The sequence below is a fragment of the Diachasma alloeum genome, unplaced genomic scaffold (assembly GCF_001412515.2).
Source record: "Diachasma alloeum isolate Michigan unplaced genomic scaffold, Dall2.0 Dall_scaffold_00178, whole genome shotgun sequence".
NCBI classification, from domain to species: domain Eukaryota; kingdom Metazoa; phylum Arthropoda; class Insecta; order Hymenoptera; family Braconidae; genus Diachasma; species Diachasma alloeum.
Genome location: NW_021680344.1, coordinates 1,307,974 through 1,328,268, shown reverse-complemented (window position 1 = coordinate 1,328,268; position 20,295 = coordinate 1,307,974). Strand labels below are relative to the sequence as shown.

The 20,295-nt window shown below is 36.3% G+C and overlaps 1 protein-coding gene across 1 annotated transcript in view; it reads right to left on the bottom strand.

Moving 5' to 3' along the window:
• Positions 1 to 20,295, bottom strand: part of LOC107039560 — a 61,009-nt gene that overhangs the window by 17,065 nt on the left and 23,649 nt on the right. Inside the window, 4 exon segments of the mRNA XM_029126221.1 lie at positions 585 to 698; positions 842 to 1,040; positions 6,883 to 7,064; positions 7,452 to 7,529. Coding sequence (XP_028982054.1) covers positions 585 to 698; positions 842 to 1,040; positions 6,883 to 7,064; positions 7,452 to 7,529 — 573 coding nt within the window.

The window sequence follows — 20,295 nt, the reverse complement described above, 5'->3', positions numbered from 1 at the left end:
CTTTTTTCTGATAATTTTTATTCAATCTTTCTCTCCGTGTATTGCTAGACCGACGGCCGTGGCTGTGTGATTAGAGTATGGGATTGGCACGTGAACGACCCGGGTTCGATACCCGGCTGGGGAGCCAAAATTGGTAACACTCTAATTTCACAGTTTCTAATTTAAAGGGGCGACTGTACCTGGACAGGTTTTTCCCTCAAGTGAGGTTTTCCCTCGTCCTCCGGCGAATACGGTACAAGAGGTTGGGGGGTGGGAAGGGAACAAATCGTAAAAACCCGAAAGGGTATACGAGAGAAAATAATTACAACTATTGCTATAGCGACATTTACTGTAGGATTAATCTTGCATAAATTTTTCAAGTTTTTGACACTCAATTTTAGAAAAATTGGAGAATATGAGCCGAGGAATTTCTGTAGAAGATATTTTAATGGAACCAATTGTATAAAAAAATCATGTTCTATTGATTTGTTCTATGGAATTTGAAAAACGCATAGAATTATTAATAGAAGTTCAATAAAAATCAAATACAACTGTCTACTGAATTCGCCAGGTTTTTCCACGATTTTTTTTTTCGTGCATGTCATTACTGACCTTGAGGTCTCGGATGAGGTTTCTAAGGCCAGTGTATTTCTTCAGAAGTCTGTAGAGATCATTCGTCATCTGGGTATTTTCAGTTTCAATCTGCGCAGTTGTCAAATCTTGAGAGATGAAATAAAGAATGAGAATAAATTTTCATGATTACATCTGGAATCATAATGGGACTAGGCACAATTAGAGGGAGATTAAAATTTGCGGATGGATGGATGGATGGATGAATGGATTTGGTGAGAAAAAAACGTACTCTCGAGGCGATCGATGCGTTCTCTTTTACTCTCAGCCTCTTCAGCTAGTCGTGCTGAGGTCTTGACACCCTCACCGCTTTTGTGTGTTTTCTCCATAATGGCACAAGCGCGCAATACAAATGCCGGCACAGTTTCCTGCTTCTCCTGTCTCGGTATGTCGACGAGGGTCCAATATTGGGTCTCCAGTTTAATCACGTCCTGGGGAGAGTTCATCAAAGTTTTTTGAGGTTTATGAATTTTTATGAGGAATCGATCAACAGGTGAGGATTTTCTTTTAAGGTCTTTGGTTTAGACTGAGTCAGTTTGGGGGGCACTGGGGTACTTAATTCCTTTGGAAAGTTCACGGAGGGAATTATTATGAATCTTTTAGCTGCTTCATGGTGGAGGGTAATTCCTTCCGAGGAGAATTTATCAGGGATTGAGTTCAGTATTTTGATTATAAAAATAGGAAGTGCGGATTGGAATTTTTCTTTCAAATTTGCGCTTACGCCGAAGCGAAATTTATATTGTGTAACTAGTGCGTAATAGTATATTATGCCATAGGTGCCCAGAATCACGCGATTCTGGGCCCTATGACATAAAATAGTATACGAAACTCGTGCGTAATGGTGTTTTTTGACTCGTGGGATTATAAAACTCGCCTTCGGCTCGTTTTGCAACTTCCCACGAGCCAAAAAACCCATTACGCACTTGTTGCGTAATATACTATTTCGCGTCGAGTGCCACTGGGGTTTTCGACGAGTGTGAGGTTGGCGCGCTGAACTGAAGGCGAGGTGTGCCAATCACACGAGCACGGAGAGAAATATTCAATAAAAATTATGTATCTTTTTCGTAGTTCCGGAGCGAAATGTGGTTGTAGGAAATTTTACGGAACTGTCACGGAATTTTTCCAGAGCGTTCCGTAATTTTTATCTGAATCTCCTGTGAATAATTACGATATCGTCCCTTAAATTTTGCTGAGTCGATTCCGTAATCGGTGAGCGATTTGTGAGTTCCGTAGTTTTTACTGAACATTTCTCTGCGTGAGCCGAAAACCCCTGTGGCACTAGACGCGAATGATAGTTTTCTGCAGTGATGTTCACTTTTACCAGTTTGGGGAAGGGTCAATATCAATCCCCGGACTGGGAAAAGTGAGAAGCAGTACGAAAAAGATTTTTACGGCCCTGTGACGAAATGAAACATTATGTCGTCGATAAAAGTATTTTCTGACGAATATAATCTACACTTTTGAAAATTTTCCACAGAAATTTCCGAGAACGGTCTTAAAAATCTCAAGCAACTAAAAGGCTACTGAAATTTCAAGGAATTTTGTCATTGAAAATTTATGATGTCACGGGAAAATCCGTGGAAACTGTAAATTTCAGTTCAATTTTTCCGGGAAAATTGACGAAAAATCATTAAAATTCAGAGACATCTCTCCTTGAATTCCATATTCCTCTGAATTTTCAGGAAATTCCTTAAGAACTTCCTAGAATTTCAAGAATTTTAAAGCAATTCCATGAAAATTTAAGGAAAATTGGCAGTAAAATTTCATTTTCGCTTGAAAATTCGAAATTGAATTTATCGATTTACTGATTTATATGTTCTCATTGATTGATACAATTCACTGTATTGTTATTCATTTCTTTCAATTTTTCATTAAATGAATTCCTATGCAAAAAATTAATGCTTATTGATTTCGAAGACTATTTTGATAATTACATTGAAAATTTGTTGAATGTGTGTTGATTTTTTTATGTTGAATTTGTTTGTGTTAACATTTACGTGTGTCATTTCGGCTTGTAATCGAAAATTCATGTCAATGGTGGAATTCCCGTCTTCTTGCCGCTGAAAAATTTTGTCTTTACTTTAATTTTCAGAGAAACTTGAAATTCTATTGACTTTTTCCCTCTAAATTAAATTCAAGGTCTTTTTCCGAAAAATCAGTCTAATAATTCGGGCGGAAGTAGGGATAGGCAATAATATTGGATTTTTACAATATTCAAAAGGGATTATCTCCTTATATTGTTCAAAGTTTAACTATATTTAATAAATTTAAAATATTATAGAATTTATTAGCTACATTTTCCGATTGATGGTGAGTAAAATATTTGATAATACTGAAATGTAATTTTTTAGTTAACAAGCTAATTCAAAATTTAGGTACTTGATTTTCGATTATCTAAATAATCGTCAATCTTCCTACCTAAATTATTGGTTGATAGAATATTTCAAAATTTAAATGTACAAATTGATGGTTACTTTAATATTTAAAATTTTTAAGATTTATGTTAAAAATGGACAATTTCACAATTTAACGGTAATTATGATTGATTGATATGCCTGTCACTGGGCGGAAGGTGAGATTATAATCACATGTGCCAGTAAATACTTTTATCGCCGTGTGTCGTATAAAATATTACGACTTAAGCCCTAAAACTCTATTTCCCTCACCGAATATGAAAAATCGCATTTCTCTTTGCTTTTCTCATGAAATTTTCCTCATTATGGAGGGAAAAGTAAGTTACGATTGGATGGAGAAATAAAAATAAGAACTGTGTTATCCCGTGGGGGTGGATGAAGTATTTGAAGTTGTCTGAAGTGGAAATGTCTCGTCAATTTCCTTGGAAAAAGTTAATTTATGTTCCATCACGAATGATTATCGAAGTCGACGATTGAGGGCAATATTTTCAAGGTGACCTTCGGCGTAATTACACCGATTGAAATATGAAATGAACATCGCTAGTTCGCCGTGAAGAGTTTGAGCTATATGGAATGGTCTTTTTACCGAACGTTTTTTTGACGTAAGTCAATTACAGTCGAGAGGATTCGACATTTGATTGAAAAATGGCATTACAGCGTAATTTATTCTCCCGGTGAGTTTTCCTCTTTCATCGGAGCTTCATAGAGGAAGCTCCGATTTCTTGGATCAATAGAAGGGAAGAGAATTACGCATGAGTTGATATCCAGCTAATAATTCACAAATTCTTGGAATGATTTTCCCTATTCACTTTTATGGAGGAAAATATTTTTTATTTTCAGAACCAAGTTACTTATTTTGAGATACTCATGGTTCTAGAAGTCGTAGTTCTGAGAATAAGAAGCTCGTTACTTAATTTGAGGAGAAAAATCCCTAGAATGTAGTGGGGAAAACCAGTTTATTTCAAGTGAGAGAGGTTCTTAGATCATGAGCAATTGGGTTTTCAAACACAATTTCCTCTTTGCGTTTTTAAACTGAGAACATTTGAAAGGGATAAAATTCTAAAGCAATTGAACATTGATTTAACTAATAATTAATTGCATCAAGATCTCAGATGATATATTTTCAAAAACAAAGAATAAACATGAGTAAATTTATTTTAGAATAAGAAAAATCAATTTAAAGACGAGAATGTTCTTGACTTAAGAACCAAAAAAGTCTGAATTCCAAAACAAAAATTTGCTTAAAATGAGAGAAAATTTAGGCACAAAAAAATAAATTTCACGGAAAATTGTTGAAAATGAACTATTTTTTCTTTGATTTATAGGGAAAATCTTAGCATAAGTGAAAATTTTATTTATTTCTAGGATTTTCTGCTCGCTAGATTTCAATACGACAGAGTTCTCAAGTTAAAAGATATTTACTAGAAACTAAAAATTTTTTCTCTGTGTTTTTCCCAAAATAAATGTGACTTTTGATGGAGAATCAAATTAATTCCGAAAGTCCAAGGATATGCATTAATCTCTTCTGATGAACTTCATCATCATGATTTAATAAAGGCGTTAGAAAGGATGATGAACTAACCGATTTCAATAACACCTTGGAGATTATTCTAATTTATTAAAGTCGGGAACAGGAGCGCGAGCGAGATTTAGCCTCCACCGTGATTAAAGCCAGGGATATAAATGACAACAACATGACTGTATAATAAATGGCACAACAACGGATGTCCTCCAAAAGCTGAGGAGAATGGCTCCATCCATGAACGTTTGATTATTATTGGATATTACGATGACCATCATTTTTGTACAATAACTAGTGCCACTCGGCGGCAAGCGGCCAGGGCGTTGATGCCCTTTGATTATGCCCTTTTCCCTGCCAGATTTGATATTCCTTTTTTCGATTAATTCAGTAGCGAAGTGGTAAAACGGTACAAGTAAATTTCGACTATTGACCAGTTTTCAATGAATATCTTGGAATCTAAGGAAGATAGCAAAATTTTGTTATAATCTTTTTTGTGGAGCCGACGGAATGCTACAACAAATGTAATTACGAAAGTCTCGCTATCTCCCTTAGATTCGGAAATATTCCTCAAAGACTCAACTGGGAGATAAGTTGACTTAAACCGTTTTACCACATTACTACTGAATTCTTTGTAAGCGTTCTCATTGCAAAAAGCAATACGACTGATGAGAATCATATGTCCCAATTTATCAGCTGCTAAATTTTCATATTGGACCGAGGGGGCTACGCCCCTTCTCGCTCCGCTCGTCAACCCTTATATGACCCTTATATGACCCCATATGAACCCCATATAGCCCCATATGACTCCGATGACCCATATTTTGACGCCCTTGATCCTTCTGATCCTTGTGAACCTTAATCTGATAATTATTCTGACCCTCATTATAACCCTCGTGGTCTTTACTTCGACCCTCGCGAAATTTGAACTCACCATTATTCTGACCCTTATGATAACCCTTGTGACCCTTGCTTCGACCCTTACGGACCTTAATCTGACGTTCATCATGACCCTCATGACTCTTACTTTGACCCTCGAAACCCTTAATCTGACCTTTGTGACCCTTCTTCTAACCCTCATTATGACCCTCGTGAATCTTATTTCGACCCTTGTGACCCTTACCATCTGAATCTTGGTTTCTGACTTATAACCCTCGTGACCCTTACTTCGACCCTCGCAAACATTAAACTCACCATTATTCTGACCCTTACGATAACCCGCGTGACCCTTACGTCGACTCTCGTGAACCTTAAACTCACCATTATTCTGACCCTTATTATAACCCTTGTGACCCTTACTTCGACCCTTACGGACCTTAATCGGACCTTTATCATAACCCTCGTGACTCTTACTTCGACCCTTGTGACCCTTAATTTGACCTTTGTGACCCTTATTCTAACCCTCATTATAACCCTTGTGAATCTTATTTCGACCCTTGTGACCCTTACCATCTGAATCTTGGTTTCTGACTTACAACCCTCGTGACCCTTACTTCGACCCTCACAAACATTAAACTCACCATTATTCTGACCCTTATGATAACCCGCGTGACCCTTACGTCGACTCTTGTGAACCTTAAACTCACCATTGTTCTGACCCTTATTACAACCCTTGTGACCCTTAATCTGACCCTCGTGACCCTTATTCTAACCCTCGTGAACCTTATTTTGACCCTTGTGAACCTTAGTTTCTGACCCTTGGTTTCTGAACCTTCATTTCTAACCCTTATTTTTGGAATCTTAATTTCGAGTACCGAATTTGCGTCACCAGCAGTCGATTTGGATTTTTATATTATAGAGAGATAAATGATTTTCTCATGATCTAATTTATATGCTCGCTGAATAAGATTTTAATCATGCTTCATGAAAAAGAACTAAATCGTTAAATATTCTTACAGCACGAAAAAAGTTATTCTCCAGTTGGTGATGAAAAAATTTATATTCATGTAGATGAAAAATTGCATTGTTGCAAATTCAGTAAATAACGGAGAAATTATTTACCGAAAATGTCAATTAAAATGTTCGTAATTATAATTTAAAAAGTACTCGAGCTGTTTATTTCCTACTTCTTTCTTAGCGCCCGGAGTTCCGAGAATTTAGATTGCCACCGGGCGCTCGGTGGGGGTAAGGAAATATAGTTGCGTTCGCCGAATTGGCTACCCCTAGAGCCCCAGGTGCGCGACTGTAACGGGAGTCTACTGTATTGCTTTCAGATTCACATCAGTCGAATTGCTTTTTGCAATGAGAATGATTACAAACAATTAATTGAAAAATAGAAAATTGAAGCGGACAGGAAAAAGGGCGTCAATACGCGGGGAAAAATGAAAATGTCTTCCTCACCTTTATCATAACCTTCAGTAGATTGTACCGTTGAAATATATTCCTAACTTGTTTGCTGTCAGTGTACTTTGTCATAAGATCGACGAGTGCTCGTTTAGCTGTCTCGTAACTGGCATCGAGACGTATTCTAACAGCTCTCAGACGTTCATTAGTCTCAATAACTTCCTCCTTGGTTTGGCCACCTGGAGGTTCAATCGAATTAAGCCCAATTAATTGTCAATACTTATTCCACTCCATCAAGTGGGTCACTGTTCAATGTAAACATTGCCAAGGCTGAAAGTTGAATGATAAAAGAACAGGAGTGGGGGAGGACGATTTGGAGGAAAGAGGAGAAACAAAATTTGCAGACTCTCGCTCCACTGGCACGTGGTCGATGACTGCTTGTATTTGCTTTCAACCTGAGGAGAGGCAACAGTTTATTTGGCCTGCTGCCAGTGTGTACCCGTTCGACTCTCGTAGAATCAGATTAAATTTTTTTTTGTCTCGTGTACTTGGACTTTTTTCCCCTCTCTTTTCGAGTCGAACAATGGGTGATATTTAACACTGATATTAGGTGGATCTGCACGTACTTGCCGTTCCCTCGTCCTTGACATCTTGCACGATTCTCCGCACGCTCTGCGTAAACTTTCCCACCAGATTGGTGCTCGCTGGAACAGAAATTAACGGATTAACACGTGAGATCTGGCGGATGGCGAATTTCGAATTGAGTGGGTTGGGGACAGATGTGTTATGGATTTCAATTGGCGTTTGGGGGATTTGAGGGATCCCGCGGAAAGGAAAAAATATTCTAAACCAAGATTAGTATTTATTCGGCTGAATATGCTTATGAAGAATTTAACAGAAAAACCTAACGAATTCACTAGACAATTCTATTGGATTCTATTGGATTTCTATGGAGCTTCCTATTGGTTTTTAGTCGATTCTATTGAAATGTTCAACAAAGAATATTCTATTCAACTTATTCTTATCTCTTATTGTTTCAGTTTTCTTTATGAGAAAATAAGAGAAAGTTCTATAGAAAATATCCCAATAGAATAAGAAAATATCTCAATAGAATAAGTGGTATGGGAAAATCGAATTCGATTGACTTTTCCTATGGAATATTTTCTATTTTAATATTTCAATAGAATCGGTCAGATACTAATGGGAAGTTCAATAGAAATCCAATAGAATTGTCTAGCGAATTCGCTAGGTTTTTCTATTAAATGTTTTCGTGTGTGAAATCCTTATGCATCAGTCCACGTATGAAAGAATTCAACAGAAAACCTAGTAGATTTTTTGAACAATACTTGAATTGAAAAATGGGAGGAAAATGTATGTCGCGATTCTATAGAAAAAGTTGCATCAGAATAATTTTGTAATATTTTTAATATAATTTTCAAGTATAAAAATTTCGATTTTGTCTTATTAAGAATTTTTTCAAGTCGTGAAAACTTATTGGGATTTCCTATAGCATGTCCCAGGTTTTTCTCGTGAATTTTGTTCAAAAAAAAATTTAAATTACGAATTCTTGCATCCGAAACGAATCCACGTCTGCACCCGGTTTAATCCGCCCATTTTTTTCTCCACGCCGCTTTCAATTCATGTTTTTCCATTTATTGCTGTTCGACAAGTCATCGAACATTTATGTTTCGATTTTCAACCAAACGAAAACAATCTACAAGCACAATATTCCGCCCTGAAACTTTTATCATCCGCTCAGCATTAATATATCTGAATTTCAAATACAAACTTCCCTAGTTTTCTCATGTGAACGAGACGAACAGTTTCAAACGCCCGAAGTACAAACCGAAAGAAGCGGTTTTTGTTCAGAGTTATTCAGTGGTAATCTCGTTATTCCGTCGTTGTGAAACGATCGAAATCTCACAATTTTCTCCTATTAGACATTTTGGTACCTAAAAGTCTCATAACTACTTAATTTTCAATAGAATGCGACTAGGATTTTAAACCGGACGTCCTAGGATTTTCTTTTTAATTTGTCACACACTCAATTAAAATTACGAATTCCTGGATGCGAAGCGAATCCACGTGTGCGCTTGCTTTAATCCGCAAATTTTTTCCTCCACGCCGCTTTCAATTCATGTTTTTCCATTTATTGCTGTTCGACAAGTTATCGAAGATTCATGTTTCAATTTTCATCCAGACGAAAACAATCTACAAGCACAATATTCCGCCTTGAAACTTTTATCATCCGCTCAGCATTAATATATCTGAATTTCAAATACAAAGTTCCCTAGTTTTCTCATGTGAACGAGACGAACAGTTTCAAACAACCAAAGAATAACCCGGAAGGAGTGGTTTTTGTCCAGAGTTATTCGGTAGTCATCTCGTTGTTTTGTTGTTGTAAAAAGATGGAAATCCATCAATTTTTCCCTTGCAGCTACTAAATTTACAGTGAAATTCAAATAGGATTTCGCCATCAACTAGTTATTGAAAAGACGGATTACCAACTAGTTATTGCATTGCAAAAACTAATTGATGAAATTTAACAACTAATTAATTGAAATTTCACGTAATTTCATTACTAAAAATTCGAAATTGATTAACTAGTTGTTAAATTTCAGCAAATGAGTTTCTCCGTGTTTTCCTCCGCGTCGCTTATTTCAATTCATGTTTTTCCATTTATTGCTGTTCGACAGATCGTCGAACACTCACGTTTCGATATTCGACCAGACGAAAACAATCAACAACCAGAATATTCCACCCTGAAACTTTTATCATCCACTCAGCATTAATAATTCCAAATATGCTACTGAATGGAAAAAAAACCGAAAAAATACGATAATGAAAACATTAAAAAAACAAAATACAACGATTAAACTCGAGAGTCACTGAGTGACCCATGTTTATTATAATTAGACATATGTCGAACGTTAATTTTTTTCTCTACCTGTTTTTTAAAACGTAAATTCATGTAAATACCGACGTCGGTGGCCGCAGCGGCTAGGTGCGAGCCTAGTGTACGAAAGGTTGTGAGTTCGATTCCCCGTGGAACCGAGTTTTTCAACCGGAGGTTCCGGCGAGCGGGAGGTCGCTAATGTAGTGACCGTCTGTACCGGCATGGGTTTTCTGTGGTTTCCCATGCTACTCCTACGTTCTATAGGAGTGCGAATGCGGTGCAGTGTAGAATCCACAGCCGCATGCATAGGGTTGGATAGGGCCGATTAGCCAATCAGAGGGCAGAAAGGGCCAGAATATTAAAAAAAAAAAAAATTCATGTAAATATTTGTAAACACCTTAGTAAACTTGAATAAAAACATGGTTAAACAAAAAAAAAGATAAGGCATCGGACTAGAGATCAGAAACACTTAGGATCGAATCCCGGCGGGTGCTTTTTTTCATTCCTTTTGACAATGGACGTCATGGGATAATCAGTAATCGTTAAATATCGCTAATAAATATAAATAATGACATAATATTTTGAAAAACAACGATATTTGGTATTTCGAGGCTTGCATGAACCCCTCTTCCCAGGTCTCGTTCAAACCTCATCACCCAGTCTGAGAACGTGGTTATCATTTCAGAGCTCAATGAGGTCTGATCCAAGCTTGGATGCCAGCCCTCATCCAGCATTTATGGGCCTCGGTTCAAGGCTTGACTCGCCGTTTCCTTCGTCAATTCCTACCTGGGGACGTGAACGAGACGGACAGTTTCAAACGCCGGAAGAATAAACCGGAATGAGTGGTTTTTGTTCAGAGTTATTCAGTAGTAATCTCGTTGTTCTGTGGTTGTAAAAACACAGAAATTCCTCAAATTTTCCCTCACAGCTACTAAATTTGCAGTGAAATTCGAATAGGATTTTGTCATCAACTAATTGTTTTAATTCATCAAATAGTAGTTGAAATTTGCAATCTAGTTAGTGAATTTCATCAATTGATTTTTGAAATAAACATATCATTAGTTGTTGATGAAACTCAGCAACTGATTAATTGAAATTTCATGTAATTTCATTATTAAGAATTCGAAATTAATTAACTAGTTGTTAAATTTCAGCAGATACGTTCCTCCGTGTTTTTTCTTTCGCGTCGCTTATTTCAATTAATGTTGTTCCATTCATTGTTGTCCGACAAGTCATCGAACACTCACGTTTCGATTTTCAACCAGACGAAAACAATCAACAATCACAATATTCCACCCTGAAACTTTTATCATCTACTCAGCATTAATATATACGAATTTCAAATACAAACTTCCCTAGTTTTCTCACGTGAACGAGACGGACAGTTTCAAACGCCCGAAGAATAAACCGGAATGAGTGGTTTTTGTTCAGGGTTATTCAGTAGTAATCTCGTTGTTCTGTGGTTGTAAAAACACAGAAATCCATCAAATTTTCCCTCACAGCTACTAAATTTGCAGTGAAATTCGAATAGGATTTTGTCATCAACTAATTGTTGTAATTCATCAAATAGTAGTTGAAATTCGCAATCTAGTTAGTGAATTTCATCAATTGATTTTTGAAATAAACATATCATTAGTTGTTGATGAAACTCAGCAACTGATTAATTGAAATTTCATGTAATTTCATTATTAAGAATTCGAAATTAATTAACTAGTTGTTAAATTTCAGCAGATACGTTCCTCCGTGTTTTTTCTTTCGCGTCGCTTATTTCAATTAATGTTGTTCCATTCATTGTTGTCCGACAAGTCATCGAACACTCACGTTTCGATTTTCAACCAGACGAAAACAATCAACAACCACAATATTCCACCCTGAAACTTTTATCATCTACTCAGCATTAATATATACGAATTTCAAATACAAACTTCCCTAGTTTTCTCACGTGAACGACACGGACAGTTTCAAACGCCCGAAGAATAAACCGGAATGAGTGGTTTTTGTTCAGAGTTATTCAGTAGTAATCTCGTTGTTCTGTGGTTGTAAAAACACAGAAATTCATCAAATTTTCCCTCACAGCTACTAAATTTGCAGTGAAATTCGAATAGGATTTTGTCATCAACTAATTGTTGTAATTCATCAAATAGTAGTTGAAATTCGCAATCTAGTTAGTGAATTTCATCAATTGATTTTTGAAATAAACATATCATTAGTTGTTGATGAAACTCAGCAACTGATTAATTGAAATTTCATGTAATTTCATTATTAAGAATTCGAAATTAATTAACTAGTTGTTAAATTTCAGCAGATACGTTCCTCCGTGTTTTTTCTTTCGCGTCGCTTATTTCAATTAATGTTGTTCCATTCATTGTTGTCGGACAAGTCATCGAACACTCACGTTTCGATTTTCAACTAGACGAAAACAATCAACAACCACAATATTCCACCCTGAAACTTTTATCATCTATTCAGCATTAATATATATGAATTTCAAATATAAACTTCCCTAGTTTTCTCACGTGGACGAGACGGACAGTTTCAAACGCCCGAAGAATAAACCGGAATGAGTGGTTTTTGTTCAGAGTTATTCAGTAGTAATCTCGTTGTTCTGTGGTTGTAAAAACACAGAAATTCATCAAATTTTCCCTCACAGCTACTAAATTTGCAGTGAAATTCGAATAGGATTTTGTCATCAACTAATTGTTGTAATTCATCAAATAGTAGTTGAAATTCGCAATCTAGTTAGTGAATTTCATCAATTGATTTTTGAAATAAACATATCATTAGTTGTTGATGAAACTCAGCAACTGATTAATTGAAATTTCATGTAATTTCATTATTAAGAATTCGAAATTAATTAACTAGTTGTTAAATTTCAGCAGATACGTTCCTCCGTGTTTTTTCTTTCGCGTCGCTTATTTCAATTAATGTTGTTCCATTCATTGTTGTCCGACAAGTCATCGAACACTCACGTTTCGATTTTCAACTAGACGAAAACAATCAATAACCACAATATTCCACCCTGAAACTTTTATCATCTACTCAGCATTAATATATATGAATTTCAAATACAAACTTCCCTAGTTTTCTCACGTGAACGACACGGACAGTTTCAAACGCCCGAAGAATAAACCGGAATGAGTGGTTTTTGTTCAGAGTTATTCAGTAGTAATCTCGTTGTTCTGTGGTTGTAAAAACACAGAAATTCATCAAATTTTCCCTCACAGCTACTAAATTTGCAGTGAAATTCGAATAGGATTTTGTCATCAACTAATTGTTGTAATTCATCAAATAGTAGTTGAAATTCGCAATCTAGTTAGTGAATTTCATCAATTGATTTTTGAAATAAATATATCATTAGTTGTTGATGAAACTCATAGGTTCCTCCGTGTTTTTTCTTTCGCGTCGCTTATTTCAATTAATGTTGTTCCATTCATTGTTGTCGGACAAGTCATCGAACACTCACGTTTCGATTTTCAACTAGACGAAAACAATCAACAACCACAATATTCCACCCTGAAACTTTTATCATCTACTCAGCATTAATATATATGAATTTCAAATATAAACTTCCCTAGTTTTCTCACGTGAACGAGACGGACAGTTTCAAACGCCCGAAGAATAAACCGGAATGAGTGGTTTTTGTCCCGAGTTATTCAGTGGTAATCTCGTTGTTCCGTTGTGTTCAATGTGACGAACACTACGTACGAACAAACACCACGAGACATACGGTTTGATGCTTGTAGTGTTTTGTGACGCTCCGCCGGAACTTTCTAGAGGTCACATTGCATACAAGCCCAGCGATATTTGCACGGCATGTGCCACGCCCCACTACTCATATCATATAACAAAAACATGGGACTGAATGCATATCTATCTCCTCCTATCGCTGTGTTTATGATTCTCTTTCTGCTCGAATTATGAGTTAACATTGTTCAATTTTCTCCAACTTTTTGTTTGGCTTTTCCATTGTGCTCGAGTTTGTTGTTTCCTTTTTTTTTGTTATTTTTCATCCTCACTCTCTCTTTGTATTCCTCTTGTGGCGAAACTCCCGGCGCTCGGGATGTGTGTGCGCACTTTTTTGCATGTGTGTTGGCTCTCGGTTCGGTGCGGTTCGCCGCTTTATGGTCAGATCAAACGTATCGACCACACAGAGGCTTTTGGGGCTTTTAAACGTGATGCCACATGTATCTCTCACCTTCCTGTCCATGTATTCTATGTTTTAAATGTCAATCTAGCCATGAAAACCTGAGAAGTGGGATACTTCAACAGCAGCTTCAACGGATCAAAATGGAGAGTTTTTCAGGGGGTAACGGGGCGTTGGCAAATTAATAAAGTTATTTTACTTTTTTACCGGTTTGGTTATTTAAATTATCCCATTTCCAATATTTTTAGTAAAACCTCCCGTGATTAAAATCGCATTTTTCGTCTCGACGGAGGGGCAAAGCCGGATTTTCCTCTCGCGAAGCCAAATCAATCATTGTTGTTGAAAACAGAGCAATTATTCATGTCTGAGATCTTCAAATTCGAATGAAGCAATTCCTTTTCTGTAACTTTCAAGTAGATTTTGATTTTTTTGGACCAAGCAAAGCTTGTTTGAGAACTTGTTCGTTTTTCTCTGCTTTTCTCTATAAGGAAAAGGGTGAAATACGGTAAGCAGCGGTCAATTTTCCTTTATCGGTCCTGTGTGTTGAAGTTTCAAAAAGGTTCACATTGCCTCAGTCTTTCTCGTGGGTAGAGGATTTCTTTTTTCAATTCCCGGTTTTATTGGAGTTACATTGGCCGATTCAGTGCACCCGCCGGGTGGAAAACGACACGATACGGGAGATTTTTTTTACTCCGCTGGTTTAAGAGCCTTTTTGTTTTTTTTTTCAAGAGTTTATATCGATCGGTTGTGTACATAATCCGCATGTATACATGAAGTTTCACAAAAAGAGACGGTTAAAGCCCTGCGGATAAAGTTCAAAGGAGAGATGACTTGCCAATAGAACAGCGAGGTGATATTCCGGATAAATGAGAAAAGAATGAAGAAGAAATTCAAACGGGCTTGAAGTGAACCTCTGTAACAACTCTAATTATTGAAAAGATTATGGAAAAAGAATGTAAAACAAGCGGGAAATTGCTTTTGTCAGGACATAGTCAATACACTGAGAGAAAAAATTAGCTCTGGCGAACAACTATTTGTCCACGTGAGAATATTTGGTGGAGCGGAACAGATTTACTTGAGGGAAATCAACCAACTGGATAGAAGGAAATTTAAGATTTTTCGCAAAAATTAAATTTTTGTGGGCACGGAGAGAAATATTCAATAAAAATTACGGAATTTTTCACGGAATTTTTCCAAAACTTTCCGTAATTTTTATCTGAATCTCCTGTGAAAAGTTACGATACCATAACTTAAATCTTCTGAGTCGATTCCGTAATCGGTGAGCGAATTGTGAGTTCCGCAATTTTGACTGGAAATTTTTTGGAAATTTTAGATTCAATCATTTTCAATCATCAAATTCATCGATCAAATTGTGTGAGAAAAATTTGGAAAAAATCATGGATATTCAGCGTCATTAAAGTTACATTTTGCACAGAATGACTATTTTTCTAAATTTTTTTTTTTTATGCTTATTTTATATCGCTTCGAGTCTGATGCGACTATATGGCGATTGATCAAGACTTTAAAAATGGTTAGATCTCACCATTCTACCCGGCCAGGAATCGAACCTGGAACCTATCCGTTGTGAGGCAACGGCCTTAACCACTACGCCAGGCCACCGGGCTATTTTTCTAAATTTGTTGTTTATTAATAAACAATTGATAATTGGTCAAACTTTTGGAAATTTCATTTTTTGGGCATGAAATCGATTTCTGCTAAAATTCTGAATATGAATAAATTTGTTACGATTCATTGTTTATGAATTACTTATAGAAAATGCTCGTAATTTTTAAAAATTGCAATTTTTTCATCATTTTATCAATCCTCCTCCAAAAATAAACTTTCTATTTTTTTCAGATTTTTAAAATGTGTTCTATCAGTTCAATATCAAGATTCAAATTCGGACCTGTACAGTTCAAATAATGAAATCATTGCAAAATGTTCGGAAACATAGGGTCGAATGAGGTTCAAATAAAAGCTCCGATGTTTAACTACAAAATGAGAAAAGCATTTCACCAAAGAAAAAGTATTTGGATATCCTTAAATTGAATTAAAAGATTCAATTAATTCAACCTCGTTCCAACGTTGACAGCCAACATTGCCTCAATGTTGAAATTTTCCACTTTTCCCTGAATATTAATTTCCAAACCAATTTTTACAACAACAGATGATGCAATTCATCTCATGATCGAACTCAGTCAAGATGGCATTGGCAAGAATATTTTAAATCAGAATTGGATGCATTTAAACAATTATTTTTTCTGTTATCGTCGAAAAACGATCGGTCACATATACAATCACATATATAATGCTCACAGCATATTCGAACGCCTGAGGCCGAAATTAGTTATCATGACACAAAAAATTGAAAATTTCGCATTCTCCGAATACAATGTTACCATTCGGAAGCAAAAGAATGAAAAGAATGGAAAATTGCTATGAAACAGTCACCAATTTTCATTCCGCAGGCATTCGTTGCAGGTGATAAAGAAAAACGGCATTTTTCACCGAACATTTTGAAAATTCGTTTAGCAAGATCCCCGTGACATCCTTAATTGGATCAATAACAGTAGTCATCTAAAATTCCATAGCGAGGCTTTATATCGCACCGGGGCTAAACCATTTTTTGGGTTTTTTTGTTCCCCGGGAGGCAGGTCATCGGCGTTTTTTATCAGCACCTTTTACCAGAACGTGGTGATATAAAATGCCATTCGCTTGTCATTATCATGCAATATGTTCAATTCATACGTGATTGGAACTTGGGCTCAATGGCTGGATCCAAATTACACGGAAATGTGAATTCGAACTGAGGTATCGACAGGACTTTTATAAAAGTGATGTTTTTTCGGAATTGAGTCGACCCATTTTCGTTATCCAACGGGCATTGAGAGGTTTCCGTGAATTCGGTGCTATCAACTCCGAGAGAAAAAAAACATGTTCTCAAACAAGGCTTGCTTGAACCAAACAAATCCCAAGTTGGAAATAACCAAGAATAAAATGTTCAGTTCAGTTTATTTATTGTTCAACGATACCAAATCTTGATATACAATGTGTCTCCGGGGGGCCGGAGTGAACGATTTATATTATTTTCACAGAAAAACATGGGAATAATCCAAGCTCAAATTGTTTAATATACGAGCCCGTTTGATATTTATCAATAGTTTACTGTAATGCATAAGCAATATTTTACGTATACTTTCTTACTCGGCGCAAGGAGATCCTTGATTTCTAACTTAGCTGGTTCATTTGGACTACAAATATTATAAATAGAATAAAATACTTGATTTCCTTGATGCTACTGTTACAGTTTTACATCTACACAACCCAATCAACAAATATCTCCATAACACTCCAATAAATTGTTTTTGTCAATAATGTCTTTAGGGTGTAACAAATGATGGTAATATCACAGTATCACAATTTGCGCACTTTCGCAATTTCTAGTTTCTTAAAATTTCTTTTCGCTGTAATATCTCAACACTCTTTCTATTTTAGCTAGTCCTACACATAACGGTACATTTACTTCTCCCACTAGGGCATTTATTAACTTCTTCCTTCAGCTTCTTTGATTTGTCTTTCCTCTCTAGTCTGTCCACCAGTCTCTATCTGTTGCTTTCAGTCTTCTCATCACCAGCTCGCAGCTTATTGCGTGCTCTATAGATTCTACAGAGTCATTGCATGCCCGGCATTTGGTATCCATATAGTTGCCTTTACCCTCTCTCACTGCATTGCCACATCTCCATCTAGCCCAAGTCTCTTTCTGCCAAGCCTTAATATTATAAATATTATTGTGGATGTACTTGGTGAGTTTAACTCTTTCGCTCTACTCTCAAAAGCACTGGAACGCAAAACGCAATGCTCCATCATATCATATCCCTCAATTTGTAGGTGATTCGCGATTGTGAAATTCAATGGGTGCAGTTCTGAAATTCAATGATTTTGTCACCAATTTTTAGTGACGTCTTATTCTATATAATCCTTTTTATTGTATTACCTTGAGGCAAAGTTGGCTGTCAACGTTGGGACAATATTGAATTTAATTTTAAAAAATACATCGTCATCGAATTTCCATTCGAAAGAAAATTGCTAATTTATTAGCAAAAACATATTGACTATATTGTGACGACAGCAATTTTCCACTTGTTTAATCTGTAAACCGAGACCCAATTGATCCAATCGCACCATTTGTTCGATATTGACGATTGTAGACGGCCAATTTTACCCCACTCACTGGCAAGTATAGCTTTATATGGCCCGTATGGAGTAAATTTTTTTGAAATTTCACAATTCCAAGCCTTCAACAGTCAACGAATCAAATGTTCCAACGTTATCATATTCCACAGGGGACTGGAATTTCCATATTCCTTGAATGCTTGTTCAGAGGAGGTGCAATATGTGAAGTGAGTCACTCGTGAATTCCGCCTTCAGTGAATAACTGGGGAAAAAAGTAAAGGAGTGAGGATGCATCTTCACTCGGCCATGGGCCTCAGGCAGTGCTAGGTTTTTCCCGCAAAAGGAACATTCAGGCAAAGGAGCATAAAACCCTGCGCTCTCGTTGACACTCGAGCTTCAAAAGTTCGCAAAAATTGCATCTCTTTGGATGTAAACTCTTGACAAAAGGACGACTAAACAATTGTGAGGAGTAAAAAACGACGATTCTCTATTCAGAAAAATACAGGAGAGCAACGGAAAGATACGGTAGTTGATAAGGAGGTCCGATTGGGTTAAGGATGTATTACACCCTTTTCGCCAAAATTCACGTTTTTTGAATTTTTCTGGTAAATTGTTGATCGGATTGACGTGAAAAAATATACCGTTTTTGCGTTTCATCATTACCTAATGGCTCACGAAATTTCATAATCGTGCAATCATTTTCCTGCGTTTTTTATAAAACTTTTCAGAAATTCACAAAACTGGAGAAAAAATGCTTCCTGCAATGATTGCACTACCATGAAACTTCGTGAGTCAGTCAATAATGATAAAACGCAAAAACGGTATATTATTTCGCATCAATCCGATCAATAATTTGCCAGAAAAATGAAAAAAAAAACGTGAATTTTGGCCGAATGGGTGTAGTACATCCTTAAACCTAGTCTGGGCTCCGCGGAGATTCACCGCCTCGTTATTTTGGCGCCAGCCTTGCCGAATTCACTTTACACTGCCCGAGCGCGTTTAGGGACTCTCCGGCAACGTCGCATAACGCGCAATTTCAGTTAACGTGGGAAAAATAAACCATCCGTCAAAATAGTTTGTTTTCTTCATGAATTTCCCGAATTATGTTGTTCTAAAAACTAGGGGAGGATGGGGCAAAACGGCCCCCCTTCAATCGTCAATATTTTCCGATTCAATAATCCGATTGGGATGAGTTAGAGCTCGTTTTGAAGAATGAAAAATTATCTTCAAAATGAAGTTGAAACTGGGAATTTTCACAATGTCATTCACAAGTTATTGACAATTGAAGGGGGGCCGTTTTGCCCCACCCTCCCCTACTATAATTTTTTAACCAATCAATTCAATTGTAAAAGTAAATTTTTTTCATTTTCCGGTTAGCCAGTCAATGGTAATTAAAGAAAAACGATGCGGTGTGGCGTTTCCCTCATATGGGGACCAATTATTAAATTATAATGACGAAAATGACATTTTGATCATATTTTAGATTCAGATACATTTTTAAGATCATCTATAAAATGCGGAAAGAAGCGACAGATGGTAAACAGAAACACCTAAACGTATACTGGTAGAAATTTTTTGAAATTTCATGGAAGATATCATAGTAAATCTTATGAGAGTTACATTGAATCGAATTTAGGAAGACAATGGTTATGAAATTTCAAGTTTTAAGTAGAATTCACGGAAATTCATGAGTTTTCGGTGGTAGTGAGATGGAAATTTCACAACTTGAATTGACATGAATGTTCAATTTTTCCCTGAATTTTCGCTGAATAATTGAATTAAAAAATTAAGTATTTTATTGATTTCCAGATCATTTAAACAGAAAATCAATGGAATATTTGATTTTTCAATCTCAAGATTTCCTGAAATTTCAGTGGAACTTGAACATGATAAAAATTTCCGGAATTTAGCATGAAAAATTCAGACAAATTTTTTTAGCAGTGTAAAGTGACTAAAGCAGAATAATAAAAATTAAATATTGAATTGAGATATTTTTCGTAACGCTATCAACATTCTTCCCCATAATCTTCAGTGACTTGAGCTGTATCGCTGGGCTCAAACCGAAAACTTCAAATTTGAATCTAAATAACCCAAAATGCTCAATTTACCCTCAATTCCCTCAAGTTTATGGCGGCACGATATTGTGTACAACGTACAGCTAAAGAGTTGTCGAGTAACCGGTGGCAAAGGTCTTGCAACCTCTCGGGCTCACCCAAGTCATATTAATAGTGATTAGCGAGACGCTTCAGTGAAACAC